The sequence below is a fragment of the Brachyhypopomus gauderio genome, chromosome 2 (assembly GCF_052324685.1).
Source record: "Brachyhypopomus gauderio isolate BG-103 chromosome 2, BGAUD_0.2, whole genome shotgun sequence".
Lineage (NCBI taxonomy): Eukaryota > Metazoa > Chordata > Actinopteri > Gymnotiformes > Hypopomidae > Brachyhypopomus > Brachyhypopomus gauderio.
Window position 1 is genome coordinate 6,020,940 of NC_135212.1, and position 21,804 is coordinate 6,042,743.

The 21,804-nt window shown below is 45.7% G+C and overlaps 3 protein-coding genes across 7 annotated transcripts; 2 read left to right on the top strand and 1 right to left on the bottom strand.

The window, feature by feature from the left end:
* The first annotated feature begins 938 nt into the window (after positions 1 to 938).
* Positions 939 to 10,703, top strand: has3 (hyaluronan synthase 3). 2 transcript variants are annotated; one of them, XM_076984222.1, is made up of 4 exons: positions 939 to 2,233; positions 5,328 to 5,966; positions 6,684 to 6,785; positions 7,311 to 10,703. In XM_076984222.1, exons 2-4 carry the CDS (start codon positions 5,328 to 5,330, stop codon positions 8,238 to 8,240), a joined length of 1,671 nt encoding a protein of 556 aa, XP_076840337.1. In that variant the 5' UTR covers positions 939 to 2,233; the 3' UTR covers positions 8,241 to 10,703. The 2 variants fall into 2 exon arrangements, with proteins under 2 accessions (XP_076840337.1, XP_076840327.1); XM_076984212.1 differs by lacking the exon at positions 939 to 2,233 and having other exon boundaries at positions 5,111 to 5,966.
* Positions 10,704 to 11,253: 550 nt separating this feature from the next.
* Positions 11,254 to 12,927, bottom strand: chtf8 (CTF8, chromosome transmission fidelity factor 8 homolog (S. cerevisiae)). 2 transcript variants are annotated; one of them, XM_076984244.1, is made up of 3 exons: positions 12,669 to 12,927; positions 12,393 to 12,507; positions 11,254 to 12,274 (listed from the first exon to the last, which is right to left on the bottom strand). In XM_076984244.1, the coding sequence occupies exons 1-3, from the start codon at positions 12,689 to 12,691 to the stop codon at positions 12,044 to 12,046; spliced, it is 369 nt and encodes a 122-aa protein (XP_076840359.1). In that variant the 5' UTR covers positions 12,692 to 12,927; the 3' UTR covers positions 11,254 to 12,043. The 2 variants fall into 2 exon arrangements, with proteins under 2 accessions (XP_076840359.1, XP_076840350.1); XM_076984235.1 differs by having other exon boundaries at positions 12,393 to 12,510; positions 12,669 to 12,926.
* Positions 12,928 to 13,124: 197 nt separating this feature from the next.
* On the top strand, positions 13,125 to 21,466 carry tbc1d15 (TBC1 domain family, member 15). Of its 3 annotated transcripts, none has more exons than XM_076984190.1 (17): positions 13,125 to 13,274; positions 14,638 to 14,736; positions 15,017 to 15,091; positions 15,246 to 15,375; positions 15,685 to 15,889; positions 17,076 to 17,178; positions 17,366 to 17,563; positions 17,977 to 18,105; positions 18,460 to 18,563; positions 18,693 to 18,787; positions 19,053 to 19,169; positions 19,470 to 19,570; positions 19,952 to 20,051; positions 20,220 to 20,317; positions 20,432 to 20,548; positions 20,730 to 20,816; positions 21,011 to 21,466. In XM_076984190.1, the coding sequence occupies exons 1-17, from the start codon at positions 13,251 to 13,253 to the stop codon at positions 21,215 to 21,217; spliced, it is 1,989 nt and encodes a 662-aa protein (XP_076840305.1). In that variant the 5' UTR covers positions 13,125 to 13,250; the 3' UTR covers positions 21,218 to 21,466. The 3 variants fall into 3 exon arrangements, with proteins under 3 accessions (XP_076840305.1, XP_076840296.1, XP_076840313.1); XM_076984181.1 differs by having other exon boundaries at positions 13,207 to 13,309; XM_076984198.1 differs by lacking the exon at positions 13,125 to 13,274 and adding an exon at positions 13,448 to 14,492.
* Positions 21,467 to 21,804: the final 338 nt, after the last annotated feature.

Here is a 21,804-nt window from a genome sequence, read left to right on the forward strand (position 1 = left end):
AATATTCCAATGTATGCCGAACGCGAGAGCTGTGCAGGTATTTTATCTCTCATCCTTTTTCACCATGATGAAATCATGTAGGAGTTAGAAAAAACATTTGTTTTCTTGTTTATTCATGTTAACTGTTTTGTATGAAAAAAGAGAAAAATGCTCTCAATTTTAAAAACAAATAGCATAAGCTACAATGCATGTAAAATGCATGATCAGAGAAGCTGTCCCTCTAGCTGGCTGATCAGAAAAGCTGTTAGACAGGCTGATGAGTGAAGCTGTCTCTCTGCTGTTCAGTTAGCTGATCAATGAAGCTGTCTCTCTGCTGTTTGATTAGCTCACTGGATCAGTTGCTGTTGTGTTCATTTACCAGGCGATGGCATTGTTGGCATCTCGGGTCTGATTTGAGCTCAGGTCTGCTGTTTCCCATTGCAGATATCATCCTGATATAGTCCTGTATAGGTACAGACTCTGCATTGTTCCTTTGGTTGCAAGCCAAGGACATTCTCAGTGTGGGCCAGCTGTTACGGCAGTGCTTAGCATACAGCCAGAGACACCCTCCCCATCCCTTCCTCCACGTTCTCTTTTCGTTTCCATATCACCTCTCACTCTAGCCTCCCTGCTCCCCTCCCTGCTCCCCTCCCTGCTCTCCTCCCTGCTCCCCTCCCTGTTCCCCTCCCTGCTCCCCTCCCTGCTCTCCTCCCTGCTCCCCTCCCTGTTCCCCTCCCTGCTCCCCTCCCTGCTCTCCTCCCTGCTCCCCTCCCTGCTCCCCTCCCTGCTCTCCTCCCTGCTCCCCTCCCTGCTCTCCTCCCTGCTCCCCTCCCTGTTCCCCTCCCTGCTCTCCTCCCTGCTCTCCTCCCTGCTCCCCTCCCTGCTCCCCTCCCTGCTCTCCTCCCTGCTCCCCTCCCTGCTCCCCTCCCTGCTCCCCGCTCTGCTCTGCTCCCCTCCCCTCCCTGCTCCCCTCTCTGCTCTGCTCCCCTCCCCTCCCTGCTCCCCTCTCTGCTCTGCTCCCTGCTCTGCTCCCCTCCCTGCTCCCCTCCTCTCCTCATCACTCAGATCCTGCTCTACTCTGTTGCACTGATATATATTTCTGCATTACATTACATTACATGCTAGCTGTGCTGTGCGGGCAGAAAGAAATAGAGTTGATTTTTTTGAGCAAACAATTTAAAAGCAGTTAGTTTGTCTTAGACTAATGATGTAGTTTCACCTAGACAGGAATGTTTTGGGACGGAATATTTTAAGTAGTGTGTATTATGTCATGAATGCCACACAGTCCTGTGTGCCCTCTCTCCCTCTCTTTCTCTTTTCTGCTCTCTCGTTCTCTTCCTCTTTCTCTTCTCTACCTTTCTTGCCCTTTGTGTCTTTGTTATTCTTCCAGCTAATAAATCTTAACTCTGTCTTCCTTCACTTCACTCTATCTCTACCTTCTCATCAGCCCGTGTCAGACGTGCAGGAGCTCTGTCTCCAGGGCTGCCGGGAGGTGCTGACGATAAATAAATAAGCCCATAAAGGATGCATTGAGAATGAGTAAGAGAGTGTGTCCGTGTGTGTGTGTGTGTGTGTGTGTGTGCGCGTGCGGGCGTGTTCAAGGAGAGAGGGTCTCCTCAAACAGTCCTGACTCTTGTGGTGGCCGGTTGCACTGCGGAGAGGTGAGAGAGAACAGGGACGAGAGCTCGGTGCGGACTGAGCGCGTGCGGACTGAGCCAGTGCAGGAGCCAGACTGGGGTGATTCAGCTCGGCTGTAGGCTGCGCTGTGGAGACATGCAGAGAGGAGAGGGGCTACCACTGCACCACAGCCCTGACTGAGGCAGAGAGGCAGAGAGACAGCACCCTCGCCAGGCGCACGCCCCCCAAACACGGGCCACGCTTGCCGCAGACATGCCCCGCTCCGGAACCGCCGGCCGGCTGAAGCTGCGACCCGCTCGGCCACCTTCGGAAAGGCTCGCAGCGGAACTGAGGGAGGCCTTCATGTCTGGGGACTGAGCGAGGGGAGAAGGGGGAGGAACCAGGGAGAAGGAGGAGGAACCAGGGAGAAGGAGGAGGAGGAGGGAACTGTATTTTTGGATGAGGGATCTCTTGAATTAAGAGCCGGTGGAATAAAGATGTAGTGTGAGCAGAACAAGAGGAGTGCTGTGCTGCAGTGGAGAGGAGTGGAGCGGACCGCCGGGCAGATACGCACGTGCACACAGACCCTGCAGGACTCCAGCAGAGAGGCCAACGTCACTGCCAGAGGGCTGAAAAGGTATGGAACCCATCAGAGGTGTGTGTGTGTGTGTGTGTGTGTGTGTGTGTGTGTGTGTGTGTGTGTGTGTGTGTGTGTGTGTGTGTGTGTGTGTGTGTGTGTGTGGTGACTGTTTTAATTTTTTTGCTCTTTTTGTTTTTGGAAGAAAGGGGGGTAGGGTGATACAATGTATTACATTTGCTTTAATAAATTTGACAGAAGTATGTTTATATATATATATATATATATATATATATATATTTATGTATGTGTGTATGAGGGAGAGAGCGAGAGAGAGGGATGAATGCCATGTTTAAAGATGGTTTTTAGGGAGTGTGGAGGCTGTGTAGTGCCAAGCTCACACAAACGGGCTTCTGTAAGCTTGTGTCCACAGAAATATAACAGGGAAGGAACTAAAAGTGCTTTGTGAAAATGTTTGATAGAAAGAGTCTGAGAGTTCATTCATGCTACTTGTAAAACTTGGTTTGCATGTGTGTTTTTTCTTTTTTTATCATATTACCATTGCTGTGTTTCCTGAGTGTCTTTTTCATACCCTAAGGCTGACTAAATAACTGCAGGAGCAGACAGCGACGTCTCTGAATTCTGTTTGAAGATGTGAAACCTCTCTAAGGAAAATGGTGTCTTTACTTCACCCATGTCAGCAAAGACAGACTGAACACGTGGGTGTGATGGCCTTAGGAGAAAAGTCTCCTGGGACTTTACGAGTCACTAAATTAGATGTTAACACCCAGACGGGCCCAGTTCATTAGCAGCCTTGCCCAGTGGGGGGCTGATGGTTTCAAAGGGCCAGGGGCCCCTTTGATCTCCTTATAGTTCTGTGGGGAAAGTCAGTGGATGGACTGTTATGCACTACCTTCCCATTACTCACTCGTGTGGTCACGCTCCTGCTAATACTATGTAGTACTACTGTGTAATACTATGTAGATGATATTGTAGATCATCATTTTTTATCACTGTGTATTTTAAACTGGTCCGGTAGTTGAGCCCTTTATTGGATTTCTGGAAATTGTATACAGTGCCTCCTAGTGGCAAGAACCACCATTCTCCATCAATCTTGTAATATTTAAAAAAGCATTTTTTTTAATGCCAGCAGTTTCCTACAGCACTGGAAGAGGTTACAGCACTTTTGGGTTAATCTGTGAAACCCGAGTGACAAGATCATGGAAGAACATGAGATTTGAGATTTTTGAGCCTGAGTTTATTCACCTGTATATCAAACATATTGATTCTCCAAGTCTGTATTCGTCTTAGTCTTGTACCATATCTCCATCTGCCCGAGAGAAGCTTCCAAACAGAGTACTGACGGAAAGCTTCAGCGCATTTTGGACCTACAGAGGTTCCTGCCACCAAACCTGTTTGGAGTACCAAGTGACCGTGCAGGCCACCCACGTGCTGCATGCTCTCCTCTGCCCAGCTCTTCTTCCTCACCTGACTCCTCCTCTCCATCACTCTTCCTCGTTCATGTTCCTTCCAGGGTGCCCTTTTCCACAGCTCCAGACCCTCCTGCTGCGGAGGAGTCCCAGCTGGAGATCACTAGCATGTAACATCTCTCCTCCCTCTGCTCAAGACACTGGAGCATGCAGGCTTCCACTTCACTGGACCACGATTACCTTGTGTGCTTCTGAGACCCACCTGCCTTTGTGGGATCTGAGAACATTCGACCGTCCTTCGGTGAGGATCTCGTAGGAGACGCTTCCATGCGTTCCTTGAGGAGCTTCTGCAGGACACACACGCCCGTACGCAGGAGTGTCTTATCTCAGGTCTGCCTTTTCTCAGACACCATTAAAGCTGCAAATATCTGTCAGTTAAGTAAAGCACCATGGCCAGCTGTGAGCACGTGTTCTCCAGGTCCTCATGGTGCACTAACCCATCATGGCCAATCCGAGTAATTATTAATCCATTTGGATAAAGGGGGGTTTTCCTGACACTTTCACCGCTAATGATGGGTTACTAGGATAATTGAGGCTAATAAGGCTTTAGTAGTGAGGTCACCGAATGAGAGATGAGATTAATTTAAATGTGAATTTGATTTATTTAGCACACTTCCATGACTGCACCACCCCAAGGCTGTGCAGAGTAACACAGAACAGTAATGATGTTCAACGAAGATAGAAGCTGGGAAGAGAAATATTCTTACGCCATGTTCTTACATCTCACTTGTAACAGATGGATCTCATCCTGTGTTCGCAAGGGTTACAGATGTCTTTGCTCTTCTGAGTGTGTGTTCTTATTTGGTGACTGTTGGGGAGTTTGACGTGAGCCCCCCCCCTCCAGTCTCTCCCCTGTAATTAGGGTCCAGCACGGCCCCTGTGGCCCCTGCCTGCTGTGTCTCTCACCCGGAGGCTCCATGCTTGGTAGCTGCTTCTCTGCGTCCGTCTCTGCTCGCCTTCTCACATGGATCTTCAAAGATGAGATGAAGGACAGGTGGAGACCCTGCTGTATGATGTCGGCTGGCCATTTGGCTCTGATAATGAAGGAAAAGAGAACTAATGTGGTCCTACAGAATGGTTTTCCTGTACTGGTGTAGTAGTGGAGCGGGTGTCTGGTTTTTCAAAGCTAATCTCCTGTCTCTGGACAGAGCGGCAGTGGCACTGGTGATACGGGGGAAGTGAGCGAAACGGCTTTTTCTACAGTGGACAACAGGCGCTGGGGGAATAAAGAGGAGGTTTGTTCTCTGCTCAGGATGCCAAGGACCGGCAGCCAAGGCCCGCCTGGCCTTTAATTAAAGTCATTAACCTGAGCAACGGGGGGAAAGGGATCAGCTTGATCATTTTTTTTTTCCAAACGCATTCATTCAGAATTCAGGAAGGGGGCAATGCCCATGCTGTCCAGTCACACACGTCTCTGAACTGACAGACTGCGTGATCGTTCATTTAACCCGTTTTTGTTCAGCATAGATGCTCAGTACCAGAAACATCAGTTTCATTTCCTTTCTACACAGACAGTCAAACTGGGGACCATCATCATCATAATTTTTCAACCAATCTTGAACTTCATTTTCTTATCTTTCTCTTTATCCTACCTGTGCGTCTGTGCGTTTATGTCCCTCTCCACCCACCTGTCTGTCTCTGTGTGTCTCTCCGTCTCTACTCAGATGCCCTCTAGCTGTGGCACGGCGGTGCGTATATTCGTCACCACCCTCTTCGCCGCTGTGGTCCTCTTCGCCATCTTGCTGGCCTATGTGACGGGCTACCAGTTCATCCACACCGAGCAGCACCACCTGTCCTTCGGGCTCTATGGCGCCGCCCTGTCTCTACACCTGCTGCTGCAGAGCCTCTTCGCCTTCCTGGAGCACCGGCGCATGCGTGCGCCCTCGCGGCCCCGACACCTGCACCGCACCGTGGCCCTCTGCATCGCCGCCTTCCAGGAGGACCCGGACTACCTGCGCAAATGCCTGCGCAGCGCACGCCGCATCTCCTTCCCCGGCCTCAAGGTGGTGCTGGTGGTGGACGGGAACCGTCCCGAGGACACCTACATGATGGACATCTTCCAGGAAGTGTTGGGGGCTGCGGGACAGGCCGGATGTGTGGTGTGGAAGGGGAACTACCACAGCGAGGGGGGCGGGGCCGGGAGGGAGCCAGGGGGCGGGGCCGTGCCCCCGGCGGAGGCCGCGCGGGTCTCCCGGGTGGTGCGCGGCTGCCGCTACTCTTGCATCATGCAGAAGTGGGGCGGGAAGAGGGAGGTGATGTACACCGCGTTTAAGGCGCTCGGGAACTCTGTGGATTACGTGCAGGTGAGTCGTCCTCTTGGATGTGTGTTTGGTAGGACAGGATACTGATATTTTTCTCAAGGCTTTGGGCAGGACACCACGATCAGTAGCATAATGTGCTTTTTTTTCAACCATTGCTCATCTTTCTCTTTCACCTGCCTTATATGTCTCTTAGTGTTTCTAGCTTTCCACCAACCCTGTCTGTCTCCACCTACATGTACTTTGGTAAGGACCATGAAGAACAGCATTCCAAAAACGTTGTCTACAAACGCCGATTTAACGATCTTCACAGTAGCTCATTCATGTCCCCTTTTTCCTGATTAGAATCACTGTTATATACAGGTCAGAGGTCAGAATCACTGTTAAATAGAGGTCAAAGGTCCTTCCATTGCCTTGTCATCTGTCAGCACCCTCTCATTGCTCCTGCAGTGCCATTGGTCAAGCACTGAAAGAGAACCTGCCAACTACACTTGAGCCATTCAGAAACCACGGCCATTCTCTATTCAGACAGCTTACGCGCTATGGCTTGTCCATGAAAGCCTTGATCGTGTGACTACGGTGCAGGTGACATGGTTCTGAACAGTGCAGCGAAGCAGGATAAAACCAATCCTCACTTGAAAACTTTGCTCGCCTTTCCCCCTTTGTATAAGCAGTTCTTCATGACTTCTCTGATACATGGAGTTCAGGCATGTGGTCCTGTAACACCGCTGTTAATCAGCACCCTTGTTCATACATCCGTAGGTCTGTGACTCCGACACAGTGCTGGATCCAGCGTGCACCATTGAGATGCTGAAGGTCTTGGAGGAGGATCCGGATGTGGGTGGAGTTGGAGGGGACGTGCAGGTGAGACGTCCAGGCAACACTCTGAGAAGCTTTGTAGGAGACAGTTAGGACCTACCTTGGCCTACCATGGGTGGACAGGGAGGTGTGTAAAGTAACAGGAAGAGGAGGAGTGATAGCTTGGATAGCCAATCAAAAGGAATAAAAGCTCAAAAATGAACTAATTGGAATTAGTTAAGACACTCGCAAGGTGAACAAACCCTGACCCGGTCCTGCCTTTACAGGCACGACTCTTCATGTGTGGTGATCATACATCCTGCTGCTGTCCAGGTGATATGGGTCACGTCATCATGAGTGACACTCTGATCCACCTATGAGCAAGCACGGAGTGTAAAAGTACAGGAAAGGGCAGGACAGAAAATAAGGAAAACAAACATGAAAGCAGACGTGTCATGTCGTGTCATGTCACAGACCTCGTGACAAACTTCTTCTTTATAATTATGAGTTCCATTAACCCACAGCAAGGTATATAAGGTATCTTATAGCCACACACAGCCATTCTCAAAATGGCTCCCTCCTCCCTTTCAGATCCTGAACAAATACGACTCCTGGATATCGTTCCTGAGCAGCGTACGCTACTGGATGGCCTTCAACGTGGAGCGTGCGTGCCAGTCGTATTTCGGCTGTGTGCAGTGCATCAGTGGTCCGCTGGGCATGTACCGCAACTCCCTCTTGCAGCAGTTCCTGGAGCCCTGGTACCACCAGACCTTCCTGGGCAGCAAGTGCAGCTTCGGTGACGACCGCCACCTCACCAACCGCGTCCTCAGCTTCGGCTACAAGACCAAGTACACCGCGCGCTCTCAGTGTCAGACTGAGACTCCCACACGCTACCTGCGTTGGCTCAACCAGCAGACCCGTTGGAGCAAGTCCTACTTCCGCGAGTGGCTCTACAATGCTCTGTGGTTCCACAAGCACAGCCTGTGGATGACCTATGAGTCCGTGGTCACCGGCTTCTTCCCCTTCTTCCTAGTGGCTACGGTCATCCACCTGTTCTACCGTGGGCGGCTGTGGAACATCCTTCTATTTCTGCTGACTGTGCAGCTGGTGGGCATGGTGAAGGCCACCTACGCCTGCTTCCTGAGAGGCAGCCTGGTCATGATCTTCATGTCCCTCTACTCCCTGCTCTACATGTCCAGCCTCCTGCCGGCTAAGATCTTTGCTCTCTTGACCATCAACAAAGCGGGCTGGGGCACCTCCGGGAGGAAGAAGATTGTGGTGAACTTCATTGGGGCTGTGCCAGTGACCGTGTGGGCCATCGTCCTGCTCTGCGGAGTGGCCTATACCATTTACTGCGAGACGCAGGAACCCTTCAGCGAGACGGAGAAGGCCCTGCTGATCGCCGGCGCCATCCTCTATGCGTGCTACTGGGTTATTCTCCTGGTACTTTATCTGGCTATGGTGGCCAAGCGCTGTAACAAGAGGGAGGAGCAGTATCATCTGGCCTATGCTGAAGCATAGAACTCCCTTCTTCAACGCTGCTTCCGTGGTGCTACTGGACAAAGAAATTGCCCGGGACTGTTTCGCAATTTTCCTCTCCTCTCCCTGGTGCTAGGCTCACATTAGAGTGTCACGTCTAATGTGTCGAACAGTGATTTATATGACAGGTCCACTCACATTAACCACAAGACTCGGTATAAGGTGTAAATGTCATATCATATATGAGGATCATTTTGGCCAGTGGATATATTAACAAGATGATGGGCAGCATTTAGCCTCTGAAAGATGAAGAACAGGTCAGCAGAAATGGTACTGGGGTGGTACGAAGGTGTGTGACCTGAGATGGTGGCGTTGGTGCTTAAACATTCTGAATGTCAATCACACGTTCAGGTTAATCATTAGGCACCAGCCATAAAGCAAATTCTGTACATGATACTGCATTGGTGTCATCTGCCAAAACCAAGTCTATATTTTTTGTGATTTGTACTGGACTATCCAACATTATTCAAATCTGTCAAAGTGTTAAATGCAGTAACATCGGATTTTCCTTTGACAGCCTTTAGATGAAGACCTTCAGAGTCTCTGAATAACTATTTCTCCCAACATTCTGGTATTTTGCTGGATAAGCTACCAAAGACCGTTATGTACATTTTGCTAGAACTATTTAAGATACAGTCGGTTCCTTTACTAGAAGAACTAGTGTTGTGATCCTGTTACTCTGGTGCAGCTGCAAATTGATTGCGTACAATAAACAACCAGCAGCTGGGGAACACCAGCCTTCAAGGAGAAAAATATTACCCACTCTTCAAGAAAGATGTCAGGAGTGACTGTGCAACCTGAAACTTGAATGCACGAAGATGCAGACACATAACATGTTTGTTTACAAGTTGTTTTATAAGAGTAACTGTAAAAAGTGGTCATCATTTTAATTAGTTAGATGCTGCTGGTAGTGTTCTATTCATGATATTTGCAAAGTACTGATTAAGACAGAACACGAGTTTCTTTTTTTTTTCATTTTAGTGTCAGGTGCTTGTTTAATACAAGTATATAATTAACTTTTCATACATAGCTAAAGCACTCTCAAAAATAAGGTAATTTAAGACACTTTTATTTAAAAGCTATTTGGACGACACACACACACACACACATCACAGCCAATTAAATGTTTATTACAGGGGGCCCACATAGAATGGCATTGTGTGAGAAGGCGAGCCACCGGATGGGAGATCTTAGCTGTCTGGCAGTGCTGTTGATTCTGGGCAGAGCGCAGATGCACATAAGCAGCGTGTTGATTCTTCTTTACTACGGTAAAGCAGCTCGTTCAGCACTCGTCCTGCCAAGCGTGTGGATTTGCTGACTACACTTCCACACGCGTGCCAAGGGAGGCCTCCACAACTCTCTCTCTGAAAAGACAGACGCTCGGGAAGAGGGAGGCCAGAGGAGGCCGCTGGCAATCGATCAGGCACCGCGAGCATGAACACTAAGGCTAGTGTGTTTGGGTGTACCTAGACTAAATTCAGCAGTGGCACCGTTAGCTTTTCCAGGCGCACCTCATATCTGACTGTTGTAAAAGGACTGAGGGTGGAAGGACTAGTTGATATTCGGTGGGAGTTTCTCCCAGGACAGGGGCACGAGAAGGAAGTTGTAAACAAGCGCTGAGTATTGAACATGCCGACAGAGTTTACGAGGAGAATGAAACAGAGTTATTGACTGTACCCACTCGGCCAAGTGTGAGGGTAGGGAGACTGATGGCGATGACTTTAAGACTTCAGGCGCAGCAGCTGCTATATGAAACTCAGAGTTAAAAATCTGACAAAAATGTTTAAAATATTCTGACTTCTCAAGATTGTACTGTCTAAGGCCCAGTATTTCAACAGCACTGTAGCATTAAGACCATTTTTTTTAGAAAGAGTCCATACTCAATCCATCATTTTAGCTCTCTTAGGATGCTCTTTGTACATAGACACACTTGGGAAGATGCCCACTAATCAAATAATTTTAGGTTCAAACGTAAGATGGATCTGTAGTCTGTAAACTGCCCGTTTCACAATGCACAACCCAACACACAGCAAATAGACAACAAACACTACTGAACACTTAATTCAATAATTCAATACACTGGCTTACAAGGTTTTTGTTTCTTTTATCATTTTTGGTGTGTTAGATAGGTGTTGCAATACTGATTACAGAAATGACACTGAGATTGTCCCATCAAGTGGGGTTTTTGAGAAATGGCATGGGTCTGTCTGATCATGGGTCCGTCTGATCAGGGGTCTGTCTGATCATGGGTCTGTCTGATCATGGGTCCGTCTGATCATGGGTCTGTCTGATCATGGGTCCGTCTGATCAGGGGTCTGTCTGATCATGCAGCAACCAGGATAAGACATGGGCTCCTCATATATGTGGCTCATCTTGTGCTGCTCCTGTGATCTTGGCTGAGGGGAGCACGACCGTCCGTCCCCTTTGCCATCCCGATAATAGGGGGGGGGGGGGGGGGGGGGGTCCACAGATGTGTGGACACTAGAAGCCAACGATGAGGCGATGGTGGACAAGGTAATGGGTCCTCATTTAATAACTCAGGTAGAGCTGAAAGATTTGGTTAGAGATTTGAGTTTATCAAAGAGCCAGGTAATACTGCTGTGATCAAGGCTGCAAGAGTGGAATCTTTTGTCACCTAGAACTAAATTTGCAGTTTTTTGCAGCTATCATAAAGATTTGACAAAAAATTTTAGCCATGTTGATTATCTGACATTTTGCTGTGACCATGATCCAACAGAACGATGTCTGTTTACTGACTCATCAGTTTTAAGTGTAAAGGCTGTTTTGGTAACATAGTAACATCTACCCATCGGACATGCAGTTCATGTGAAAGAAATGTATAACAATATGCAGATTCTGCTGAATCTTGGAGCCGTCGGTGATAAACATGGTGAAAGGTTCCACCAAGACACTGGCGAGATGGAGAAGCGGTACCAGGGGGAATGGAGTCCATATATACTGGGGGACTGTTGGACTCTGATCCGTCAGGCATCAGACAGTCACTGAAAGCCTAAATCTGTGACAAAACATTTTTTAAATTTTTGCTTCCTGTTGCTCTTAATTGAAACAATGTACACTGATAGATCATTGACAATAGATAATGCATAACTGCCAGTACATCAGAAACCCTACATGTTACAGAGATTTCAAATATATATTCATGTTCAGCACATGTTTCTATATGAAACACCAAAAATGATTGAGGAAACAAATTTCTCAAAATTTGTACACCAGTGTTGTCACCCAGGGCTCACCATTATGCCTGCGATTTCTTTGTGTAAACTGAAAACAGCAGTCATACTGTTTGACCTCATCAATTTGTGTAAATACATAAATATTTAAAAATGAATGTTTTTAAAGGTTTTATATCATTATTGCAACATTAACTGTTTATTTTTCCAGATCTTTTACACCTGTAAAATGTTTTTTTTAATAAACTTTCTGTATCAAATGGTGTTAGTTACTTTCACATACATAATTTTCAGTTTTGCAGTGCTAATCCAATATAACATATTACAGAAAGAAAAACTCATCCTCTCCCATCAGTACGTTTTTCTCTGTTTAGTGGATTTAGTTACATTCAACAAGTTTCTTTAAAAATGCATGTGTTCAGCAGGTTAAATGAACAATCTGCAGAGCATTTTCCATCCACCCCAAAAATGTTCAGTGAAAAAGAGGAGTTCCATCATCTGGAAAGACACTGAAAGACATCAGAGAATGGTGTACATTTGTGGTATGTTTCAAGGGCCAAATGAAAAAGTCTGTATGCAGATATTGGCCATTAGCTAAACCTTCTTGGGCACATTAGTAATGATGGGTTTAGGACGAGTTTTAAAGATCAGCTTCTTTTTTATTAGGGCACTAACGGTGTAGGAGGTTGGCTTCTCCTCGCTGGTTTCCATGGCTCCCTCATCTTGCGGGAGGCCAGAGTGCTTCATAAGAACAGCGAATGGTTTCTCCAGTTTTACCAGCTTGCCATAGAGAATGTGATGTCCTACAATCAGCACCGGAACACCCTCGGACAGTCAAACAGAAATATTATTTGTATAGCAGATCTAACAAATACTTAATTAGCTGCATGACACTGATATTTTTCGTTCATGCAGACACTTTGAGCATCAGGAGTAAACGCACTTCTTTCGTATAGTGCAGGTCTCCCATAAGATTGCCGGCCAGTCCTGTGTTGTGTCGTGACACCATCTCCCCTTGCAACTCCAGCAACAACCATTCCGCAGGACCCTCGTCGGACCTGCTGCAGAAAATGTAACGGTTAGCTATACAATCTAGGTATTAGTTAGGATAGATAACGGAGTTCGTTAACAATTTGTTTGAACTAGTCAAACAGTGCATTATTTTGTCTTCGTGGACCCACTCTATATTTATTAAGCAAAGTGTGGTATCGTTACCTACCTTGAGATGACAATTTGAACCATCCTGTATCAAACGTATTCAAACAAACCGCTATAGTAACTAACTGGCGTTAAAGAAAGGTGAAATTAAATTTAGGTTCACTCGCGCCTGTGTTCGGATAGTCCCCAAATAGGGCAGCAGTTGTCTAACTAACCCTAACTGAACCAGGCTGCTAGTGCCTCAAGTTTCCCGCCAATCAAAGACGTGTCGGTGTTTACTTTCCACGACAGAGCTCAAGGTTTCAAAATAAAAGCCAACGACGCGCGTTACATTTCTCTCGTTTTACCTTTATCACTAGAGGGCAGATGCGAAATATCATACCAAGTCGGGGAAGCTTTTCCGCGCTACAAGATCTGTGTTAGTCGAGTAGATATTCTTTGCGTTAAATTAATGTTTGTTCGCACTGTGGCCGCAACCTGTATAACTAATTTTTAAGAACATAGACGTACAAACGGCCTCTTCCGGTTTCCCTACATTACTGCGCATGCGCAGCTCTGGCCACGCGGAAGATGACTTGTCAGTGTTGTTGTGGAACGCTGACAGGCACGTGAGCTATGCAACGTTGCCTAGATAGCAGTCGACATGGCGGCCACAACTCCTCCCAAGGTACCGAGCCTGTGAATCCTGAGGGCAATTCAACTGTAAATCACCACAATTAATTCGGCTATTCGTATTCGCGTCAATAGATTATGGTGTTTGTCCCGTGGGCCGATTATTTTATGCGTTTCGCGAAGGACAAAAGCTAGCTAACACAGTGCTTTGATTGCCTACTGTTTTTTTGGCAAAAGGTTGTTAGCTTACTAGCTAGCATTACCCTAGCTGGCTGGTCATTGCAGTGCTAACTCCTAGCATGTTAGCGCTACACGGTGTGCAGTGTTTCTAAGTTAAGCTAGCCGTCTAACGCTTAAGCAGAAATGCCACGAAAGCCCGTCGGTCATATATTCCTACATATATAGCTTGCTTCCCAACATACAATGTTCATGCTGTATAGCACATATGGCTAGCACTGTTTAGGTAACCATCAAGTTAGCTAAACAGTCGATTAATCGATTTAACTGTAGGTGGCTGGCTAGAAATGTGTTGTTTTTCTAACCAGCTAACTAATTGCAGGTCGAATAAATCGCGTTACATTAAAAATACTGAGTATCTAGTTCCAAAGGAGCTACCATGTAGCTTCATTCCTGAGACGGATAGCTAAGATAGCTGGGTAGTTTGACAGTAGATACGGCGGCTAGCTTACATAGTTTATGTGCACGTCTGTTTCTTCAAGAGATATCTCGGATATTTGTGTCGTGCCACGTTGTACTTTGCTGCTTGAGTTAGCTAGCTTGTAAACTAACGCTAGTTGCAGACCACTTTAAATGAGCCAAGTAGCGATTGCTAAGTGGAGTAATATTACTCTCTGGGCTCACTCATTTCGGTCTTTTCGAAGCGTTGAGTTTGTTTTGTATCGCTTTAATGGTTCAATTGAACACTTAACTGAGTTATCCAAGAAGTCAGACGTGTGTAACTAGCCAGTGTTCGGAGCTTGTGCTGTATTTTTATATTGTTAGCTAGGTAAGGTTTCTTCTGCCTGGAGGCTGAGATCCCTTTTCCCTGGTGGCCTCTCAAAATTCTTCCTGATGACTTTGGGGTGTGTTGGAATGACAGGGCAAACATGCGCTTTTTATAAGGGAAAACTGGCGTGAGGATTACCAAGTCTGCTCTTCACTCTACTTTCTTAGCCAGAAGGGCAATACGCTGTTGAAGGTGCCTCTTGAAGGCATGTAGTCTCAGGTTCCTTAGGCGCCAACCCCGTAACTGCGGATTTACTCGTTCGTCCAGGTTAGACCTAAATAATGAGTGACTGACTTAGAATGTAGGCTAAGGAGAGGGCACCACAGGACTGTGATGAAACATTATGTTGTTTGTTTGTTTGTGTGTGTGTGTGTGTGTGTGTGTGTGTGTGTGTGTGTGTGTGTGTGTGTAGGTGATATTTGAACGTGAAGGAGTTTTTATCCATCTAAACACAGAGGAACTGGAGGATCAGGATTCACTAATATCAGGGTTCCTTCGAATTGTTGATAAGGTACTAATGGCCTTTCAGTGACAGTAAATACATTTCATTTAACTGAAATGGTGCTTACCATTGTTGTAGTGTAATTGAAGTGTACAGCTTCTGTAATGGCATCATAAGTAATTAGTTATTTCCTTTCTTTGACAAATTGTTCATAGACAAGGTATATGTTGAAGTCAGATGTACATTAATGCGTTAATAATAAACTCGTTTATGTAGATTAGTAAGAGGCTACACATCAGTCGCGGGAATAAACTGTGAATCATAAACTCACATTCATCTTTCTTTTTAGGATGGTGAAACATTTGTGGATTATAAACCTTTGGAGGACACGGTGGATCCCTCAAATATGCTCTGTGCCTGCAAGGTGTGTGGTTTGTTACTATTTATTCTTTTGTTTATTTTGATTTGTCTTTCCTCCATTTATGTTTTCTGTTAGCCCTGTTTGATCTGAGCTGCTTCTTGGTTCTTTGTGTAGTCGGTATTTGATTTCTGTCCTGTTATTGGGCCCCTGTGTGAAGGACTCCAGTTCAGTGGTAGAATGGACACAGAGGCCTCATCGACCTGTGGACCAGCCATTAAGCTATGAGACTGAGTGGGACATGGTGAATACAGTGTCCTTTAAGAGGAAAGTCCACAGTAATGGAGAAGGTAAAGCACTGCCCACTTCCCTTTAAACTTATTATATGTGCGTCAGTCGTTATATACGTGTAAATCCTGCAGGTAATTACATTCTTCCAGCATTTCTCATCGTATTCGCACAGAGGAGGACTTGTTTTGTTGGCCAGTAGAAAATGTTTACACAGGAAACACCCGAGCAGAAAGAGGGTCATGTTTCCCCCATTTTTAGACTGTGGTTAACATTCAGGCTGGAAGGCTTTGCTATGGTCTGACATCCTTGAAGATCGTTAAACCTTTATATGGAATTGTAACCTCAGCTTTCCACGTCATTTGATTTAGGTGTTTCAAACCACTTAAATGAGAGGACTAAGTGGGCCTTCTCTTTTAACGTGGCTGACCTGAGGTCAGTCACAGTCAAATGTGAAGGCTGGTCATACCTGGTCTTCTGCCTGAGAGACGACACAACACTGCCAGCTCTTCACTTCCATCAGGGAGGCAGCCAAGCATTCCTGGACGGCTTAAGGAAATCAGTGCAGCTTGGCGAGTAAGTACAGAACCAGACGTCTGCCCAAACACCCTCAAAAGACGGGGAAACAAACAAAGGTGCCACATTCCATCAATGACTGTCAAGAGCAGTTCTTGGCTAATTTTTACCTCAAGATTTAATTGGGCGTTCTACATGTCAGTCATTGCATTCTGTATGTTCATCAGTCCTGACAAACTCAACCACAGGCATGTGACCGAGAGTTGAAACTCTGTCTCGTTTCTGCATTGTGGACTAATGTGACCACCTCAGGTGTTCTCAAGTATTTGTGTCTAACTGGGAACTGGTTCTTCATTTTTCTTCTTTCTATCTTTCAGTTGACAGTGTTTGTGTAACTCTTGCGTTTGTCCAGCAGAGTGCAGTCTAACGGTGCAGATTTGGGCTGTGACCTACTTTTAGATGTTCTGTGTGAAATGTGCATGAGTCCGCATACTTTCTCAGCTGATGAGAACGCTCACTCATGCCTTTGTTTGGCTATATGTTCTGTGTCATTTTGGATAGAATTCCTTAGACTGTAGAAAACATCTTTCGTGCTAGTTGTCATTCACCAAAAGACCACAATTTTGAATTGACAGTTTGATTCTTTAGAATCAAATGGGATTTTTCTTCTCTGTGTTTTTTGTTTGTTTTGGGTTTTTTAACCTTCCCTAAAATTGGTTCTCTGAAATGGTAAAGGTCTACGCGTCATGTGATTTGTATGGTAATGCGGGGCCTTTTGCTGGAGTGATTCACTTCCTCTCCCGGAGCGTTCTAAATGGCGTGTGCCGTGTGGGGAGAGCGAAAGGGCAGGGCACGGCTGGCCGTCGGCAGGGATGCCAGCTGTCCGGTTAGAGTTAAGGCTCTGTGAGAGAGATGGATGAGTTGTTTTCTATGCTGCATTAAAGATCAGCACAGATGAAATCCAGCGCGGCGGATGCTTGTGCGTGTGCTGCCGAAGCAGAGATAGCCGTTATTAAAGTTCTTATCTCAGCTCGCGTAATGAAGCCTCAGCTTGGCGCACTTGCTTTTCACAGCTGTTGAACAGGGGTGGAAAAAGACGTGTGCTTTCGTACGCCTAACTTCCATTGAAATTTTCAGTAATGTTGTGGTGGTGGTGGTGGAGGAGTTGATCTCAACAGCAGTTTGTAACATTTTTAAACTAATAAATTAGACACCACCAAGAGTAATTATTGGTTTGTTTTGGCAGGAGTCCTGAAGATGAAAATGTTCTTCTTGTTGGAAGTTACAACAAAGCTTTTTCACAATCTTTTGAGAATCTTCTCGATGACACAAACTATGGCCTTGTTCAGGTAGGACACATTTTAATGGGGTAAATCCTGCTGAAATAAATGGTGTTTGTGTCTATGCCATTATTAGACACTGATACAGTTTAAGTTTCTCCTTGTGCTTCAGAGAATGCTCCAGTGTTCTACACTGTTCATGTAGTCCTGTCATGACCCTGCTCAAATCCTTTCCTGTTTCTTTTCTCTTTGACAGAAGTTTAAGAAGGATCCCTATACAGCAACTCTGGGTGGCTTCTCCAAAGTCACAAATTATTTCTTCGATGCGTTCCGGCACTCCGAGTCAGAGTGTCAGCAACGTCCAACTGAAGAAATGGCAGACCTTCTAGGAGAGCTTATCCCTGGGCTGGAGATCAACCAGCAAGAGGAGCCTGGCTTTGAGGTCATCACCAGAGTGAGTGTGGAGGAGCACGAGGCCGCGTCTACTCCCAGACAGGGCCTCAAACACTCATGATCACAGCGGTCAAATCCTTTGCTGAATTTCATTGGTATTGTTGCTTTCTAAAGTCTGTGAAGAAATTTGGGAAGTGTGTGTTTGTGTGTGTGTGTGTGTGTGTGTGTGTGTGTGTGTGAGAGAGGTGAAAAACCGCATGAAAAAAAGTAAAGCACTTGCTTGCACATCTGATGAAGGACCTCTCAATTCTGTCCCGAACATCTAGTTTCTCTGTAAAACGTGTTGAATGCACTGCAGAATTTACAACCTCTATATCTTTAACCTCTGTACTTGGCAAGGCTGTGAGATTCAGGAAGGCTGGTTTTATTGTTTACTATTATTATTTAACCTGTGTGTATGTGTGGGGAGGGCAGGTGGACTTGGGTCCAAGACCAGAGGTGCACAGGAGCGGCCCCGTAATGCTGGAAGATTGGGCGAAACACCAAGACTCTGAGGGGAGAGTCTCTAATGTGCCTCATTTAAAGCACCTCATATTCAAAGGGGTAAGAACAAGTCCTGTCTGGTTGACCTGTCCATGTGTTTGGCTCTGAGTGAAGTCATGTGATACCGACAAGCTCCTTGCACAAGTCTGTGTGTTCTTACTTATGAGCCTTAAGGTTCTGTACTCTCATGGTGCAGTGCCTGTATTTTGACCTCACTTCCTCATTGACCTGGGCAAACAGGAAGCCTGTTAAACAGAATCAAGCTTGTGCATTGCTGGAATAAATTCAGTCTATAATGTAACCTCTCCAAATTGCCCGCAGAACTGCTTATGTGGTTTATACCCAGATGCTTGAGCTGTCGTGTAAATGTGTATTGATCCGATGTGATTGTCTGCTTGTTCTTCGGTACCACAGGGCCTGTGCCATGCTGTGAGGAAAGAAGCGTGGAAGTTCTTGCTGGGCTACTATCCCTGGGACAGCACCTACGAGGAGCGGAAGAACCTGCAGAAAAGGAAAACGTCAGTCTACCGTCCTCCCATCACCACCCCACCCAAGCAGCCAGCCCAGACAACCATCTCGGTGTGAGATGGTTTGTGATGTCCCTAACCCAGCTTGAGATGCTCTCCTTGTGTCTCTGTGGGCTACAGGGACGAGTACTTCAGGATGAAGCTACAGTGGAAGTCTGTGAGTGAGGAGCAGGAGAAGAGGAACTCCAGGTTGCGGGACTATAAGAGCCTGATTGGTGTGTGCAGCAGCCATGACCCATCTGAACCTTAACGCTCACTGCTTTCTCCTTGTTTTACAAAGCCCTGCTACATCACACAGCATCTTTGCAATGCTGACATGGGTGTTGGACATGTTGTCCCAGTAGAACACTGACTCTTAAAATATACAACACAATACTAGTTTGTCTGCATATATTTTTTGTGTGTGTTTTGTTGCATTCAGTAGCAAACCAGTGTTTGTCCAAAGTTTTATTTAAAAATGTTTATTTCTCTTTACTTCAGAGAAAGACGTGAACAGAACTGACCGTAATAACAAGTTTTACGAGGGTCTGGAGAACCCCGGTCTGATTTTACTCCACGACATCTTAATGACGTACTGCATGTATGACTTTGATCTAGGTAAGAAGTGGGTGTGTTGGGGTGGGGCAATCAACTTTGCTTGAATGACAACAAACTTGGCACAAAAAAAAACCCACAGACATGCATGTTAAAGGAGTGATGTTTTAAAGTGAGTTTGTATCATTTGTATAATTAATTTTGAGCTGTTGTAGGAGTCTGTTGTTGATGTTGTTAAACCATGTTAAATTACTCAGCCCGTTAACTTTATCTGTAAGTGCTTTTTCATGCAGACAGGAAGTGGCTCATGATTGGGTGTGTGGTGTGTTGTGCATGAGCGTAACCCAGTTTGCTGTGGTGTAGGTTATGTGCAGGGAATGAGTGACCTGCTCTCCCCCGTCCTCTACGTCCTGGAGAACGAGGTGGACGCCTTCTGGTGTTTCGTCTCCTTCATGGATCAGATGGTACTGACGTCATCTCCACAGACGGCTCACTTGTGCTCCTGCTTATCTTCTGTTCTATTTCTTCATGGGGTTTTTAACAGCTTGGACCAGTTTCCAAGTTTAACTCTAAACTAATTTAAGAGTTACTAGTAATGATATCGCTGCTGGCGTGGAAACTTTGTATTAGTCTACAGTTAATCCATTTCTGGGAAACCATATATATAATATATTATATTATATATATATATATATATATATATATATATATATATATATATATATATATATATATATATATATAAACCATATAGATATATAACATATGTAAGATTATCACACGCACAATGCTTGCGCCGTACTGTGCACAGACTGAAGTGACTTCTGCTCTCCTCTGGTCTTCAGCATGAGAACTTTGAGGAGCAGATGCAGGGGATGAAGGCCCAACTGGTGCATCTCAGCACTCTTCTTCGCCTGCTGGACTTGGCCTTCTGGAACTACCTGGGTAAGCGTCTCCAGACTCGTCCTTCATGCAACCCAAATGTAACTATGAAGAAATTGCTGGTACAGTGTTGGCCTACAGGGCGATTTTAACCTGTTGTTTTTATGAGTGTGGCACTGGTGGACTGCACGGTGCACTGGGCTCACTGCTGTGTTGTTTTGCTGGTGACAGAGGCGCAGGACTCCGGGTACCTATACTTCTGCTTCCGCTGGCTCCTGATCCGCTTCAAGAGGGAGCTCCACTTTCAGGATGTGCTTCGGCTGTGGGAGGTGCGCTCCGCTCGTCCGCCCGGGCTTGCAGACGTCCACCAGCTGAACCTTCGCCTTTCTAAAAACGAACCCACATGACTGTGTGTGTGTGTGTGTTTGTGTCCCTTTCCCAAGGTGATGTGGACAGGGCTGCCTTGCCAGAATGTTCATCTTCTTGTATGCTGTGCCATTCTGGATTCAGAAAAACACAAAATTATGGACAGGCACTACGGATTCAATGAAATCCTCAAGGTAAACAAGTGTGTACAAGTGTTTTTGTGGGGGGTTTTGGTACAATAAAGCAGTTACAGACAAATGTGAATAAATTTTAATAATGTCTTGCTTTTTTTCCAGTTGTCTGTTTTTGTGATATGTTACTGCATATTGTTCATATTCTCAGTGTCTTTCATTTTCCTTTTCTGTACTTTTGTAGCATATAAATGAACTCTCCATGAAACTGGACATTGAAGAAGTTCTTATCAAATCAGAGGCTATTTATATGCAGATAAGAAACTGCAAGGTATGTCTCAAATCAGCATCCAGACAACCAACCTGACGTGATCTCAATATACAGATACAGGCTTGAACTAAAATGAAATCCTTTCATAACCACAGAGCTATTTAAGTGGTTGAGCGTTATGGTGGTGTGTGTTACTGGGTAATGTGCTGTATCACAGTGTTAAGGTTTCCTCTATCTTTTGGCTCTGTGTTCAGGACTTGCCTCCTTCGGTGAGTGAGATTCTGGGTCTGAACACAGTCTCGCACAGCTCCGCGTTGGACCCCACTCAGGAGTACGGCGTGCTGGAATCTCCACACAATTCCCCAAGACCTCAGCACAGACGAGACCAGGACTTCTCCAATGGCCACGGACTCTTACAAGAAACATCACACAGCAGATGGAAAGATACTTTCATTTCATAGTGTACACCATAACATGTATATTACAGATTCTTTTTCTTAGCTCCTGTTTACCAGGAAGATGAACAGTGTTGGGCATCATGTAGATATTTGCTACCAAATGTCATATAGTAAAGCGTTACAGAGGCTTTACTTGGGGGGGGGGGGGGGTGGAAATGTATGAATGTAAAACAAGGATCAAAATGATCCTAAAGTTGTTATTTTTGTAATTTCTTGTACCATATTGTCTTTCATTAAAAATGATCATTCCGTGTCATTGTATAGAGTTTTCAAAAGTATTAAGATGGGAGTTTCCATGTTAACTGATGATTTACACACCTCACCCCACCTGCATTTCCCCCTGAATCATGCACACGTTGATCTAATTAAAACCTCTTCTCCTCAAACTTGTGTCTAGAAATTGGAAGTAAGATTTAGAAAGTGGGAAGCATGATTGATGCCCAAGTCACCTTATGAGTTACCCTGTTTCTGTAACAATACATTTGTAATGGTTCAGATCTGTGACAATGTAAATGATCATATCGATGGTCTTCTTTGTAATTTGCTAAGGATACTTACAGTTTTTTTGTATTGGGTAAGATTGGTATGCA

What these genes read in the sequence shown, in the direction of transcription:
- has3 (XM_076984212.1), top strand. Translation starts at nt 5,274, where the DNA reads ATGTCCCTCTCCACCCACCTGTCTGTCTCTGTGTGTCTCTCCGTCTCT. An exon ending in ACTCTGTGGATTACGTGCAG is followed by an intron (nt 5,967 to 6,683) that starts GTGAGTCGTCCT and finishes ATACATCCGTAG; the next exon opens with GTCTGTGACTCCGACACAGT. An exon ending in GAGTTGGAGGGGACGTGCAG is followed by an intron (nt 6,786 to 7,310) that starts GTGAGACGTCCA and finishes CCTCCCTTTCAG; the next exon opens with ATCCTGAACAAATACGACTC.
- chtf8 (XM_076984235.1), bottom strand. Translation starts at nt 12,691, where the DNA reads ATGGTTCAAATTGTCATCTCAAG. An exon ending in GTTCAAATTGTCATCTCAAG is followed by an intron (nt 12,511 to 12,668) that starts GTAGGTAACGAT and finishes CATTTTCTGCAG; the next exon opens with CAGGTCCGACGAGGGTCCTG. An exon ending in ACCTGCACTATACGAAAGAA is followed by an intron (nt 12,275 to 12,392) that starts GTGCGTTTACTC and finishes TGACTGTCCGAG; the next exon opens with GGTGTTCCGGTGCTGATTGT.
- tbc1d15 (XM_076984181.1), top strand. Translation starts at nt 13,223, where the DNA reads ATGCAACGTTGCCTAGATAGCAGTCGACATGGCGGCCACAACTCCTCC. An exon ending in TCCTTCGAATTGTTGATAAG is followed by an intron (nt 14,737 to 15,016) that starts GTACTAATGGCC and finishes CTTTCTTTTTAG; the next exon opens with GATGGTGAAACATTTGTGGA. An exon ending in AGCACCTCATATTCAAAGGG is followed by an intron (nt 18,106 to 18,459) that starts GTAAGAACAAGT and finishes TCGGTACCACAG; the next exon opens with GGCCTGTGCCATGCTGTGAG.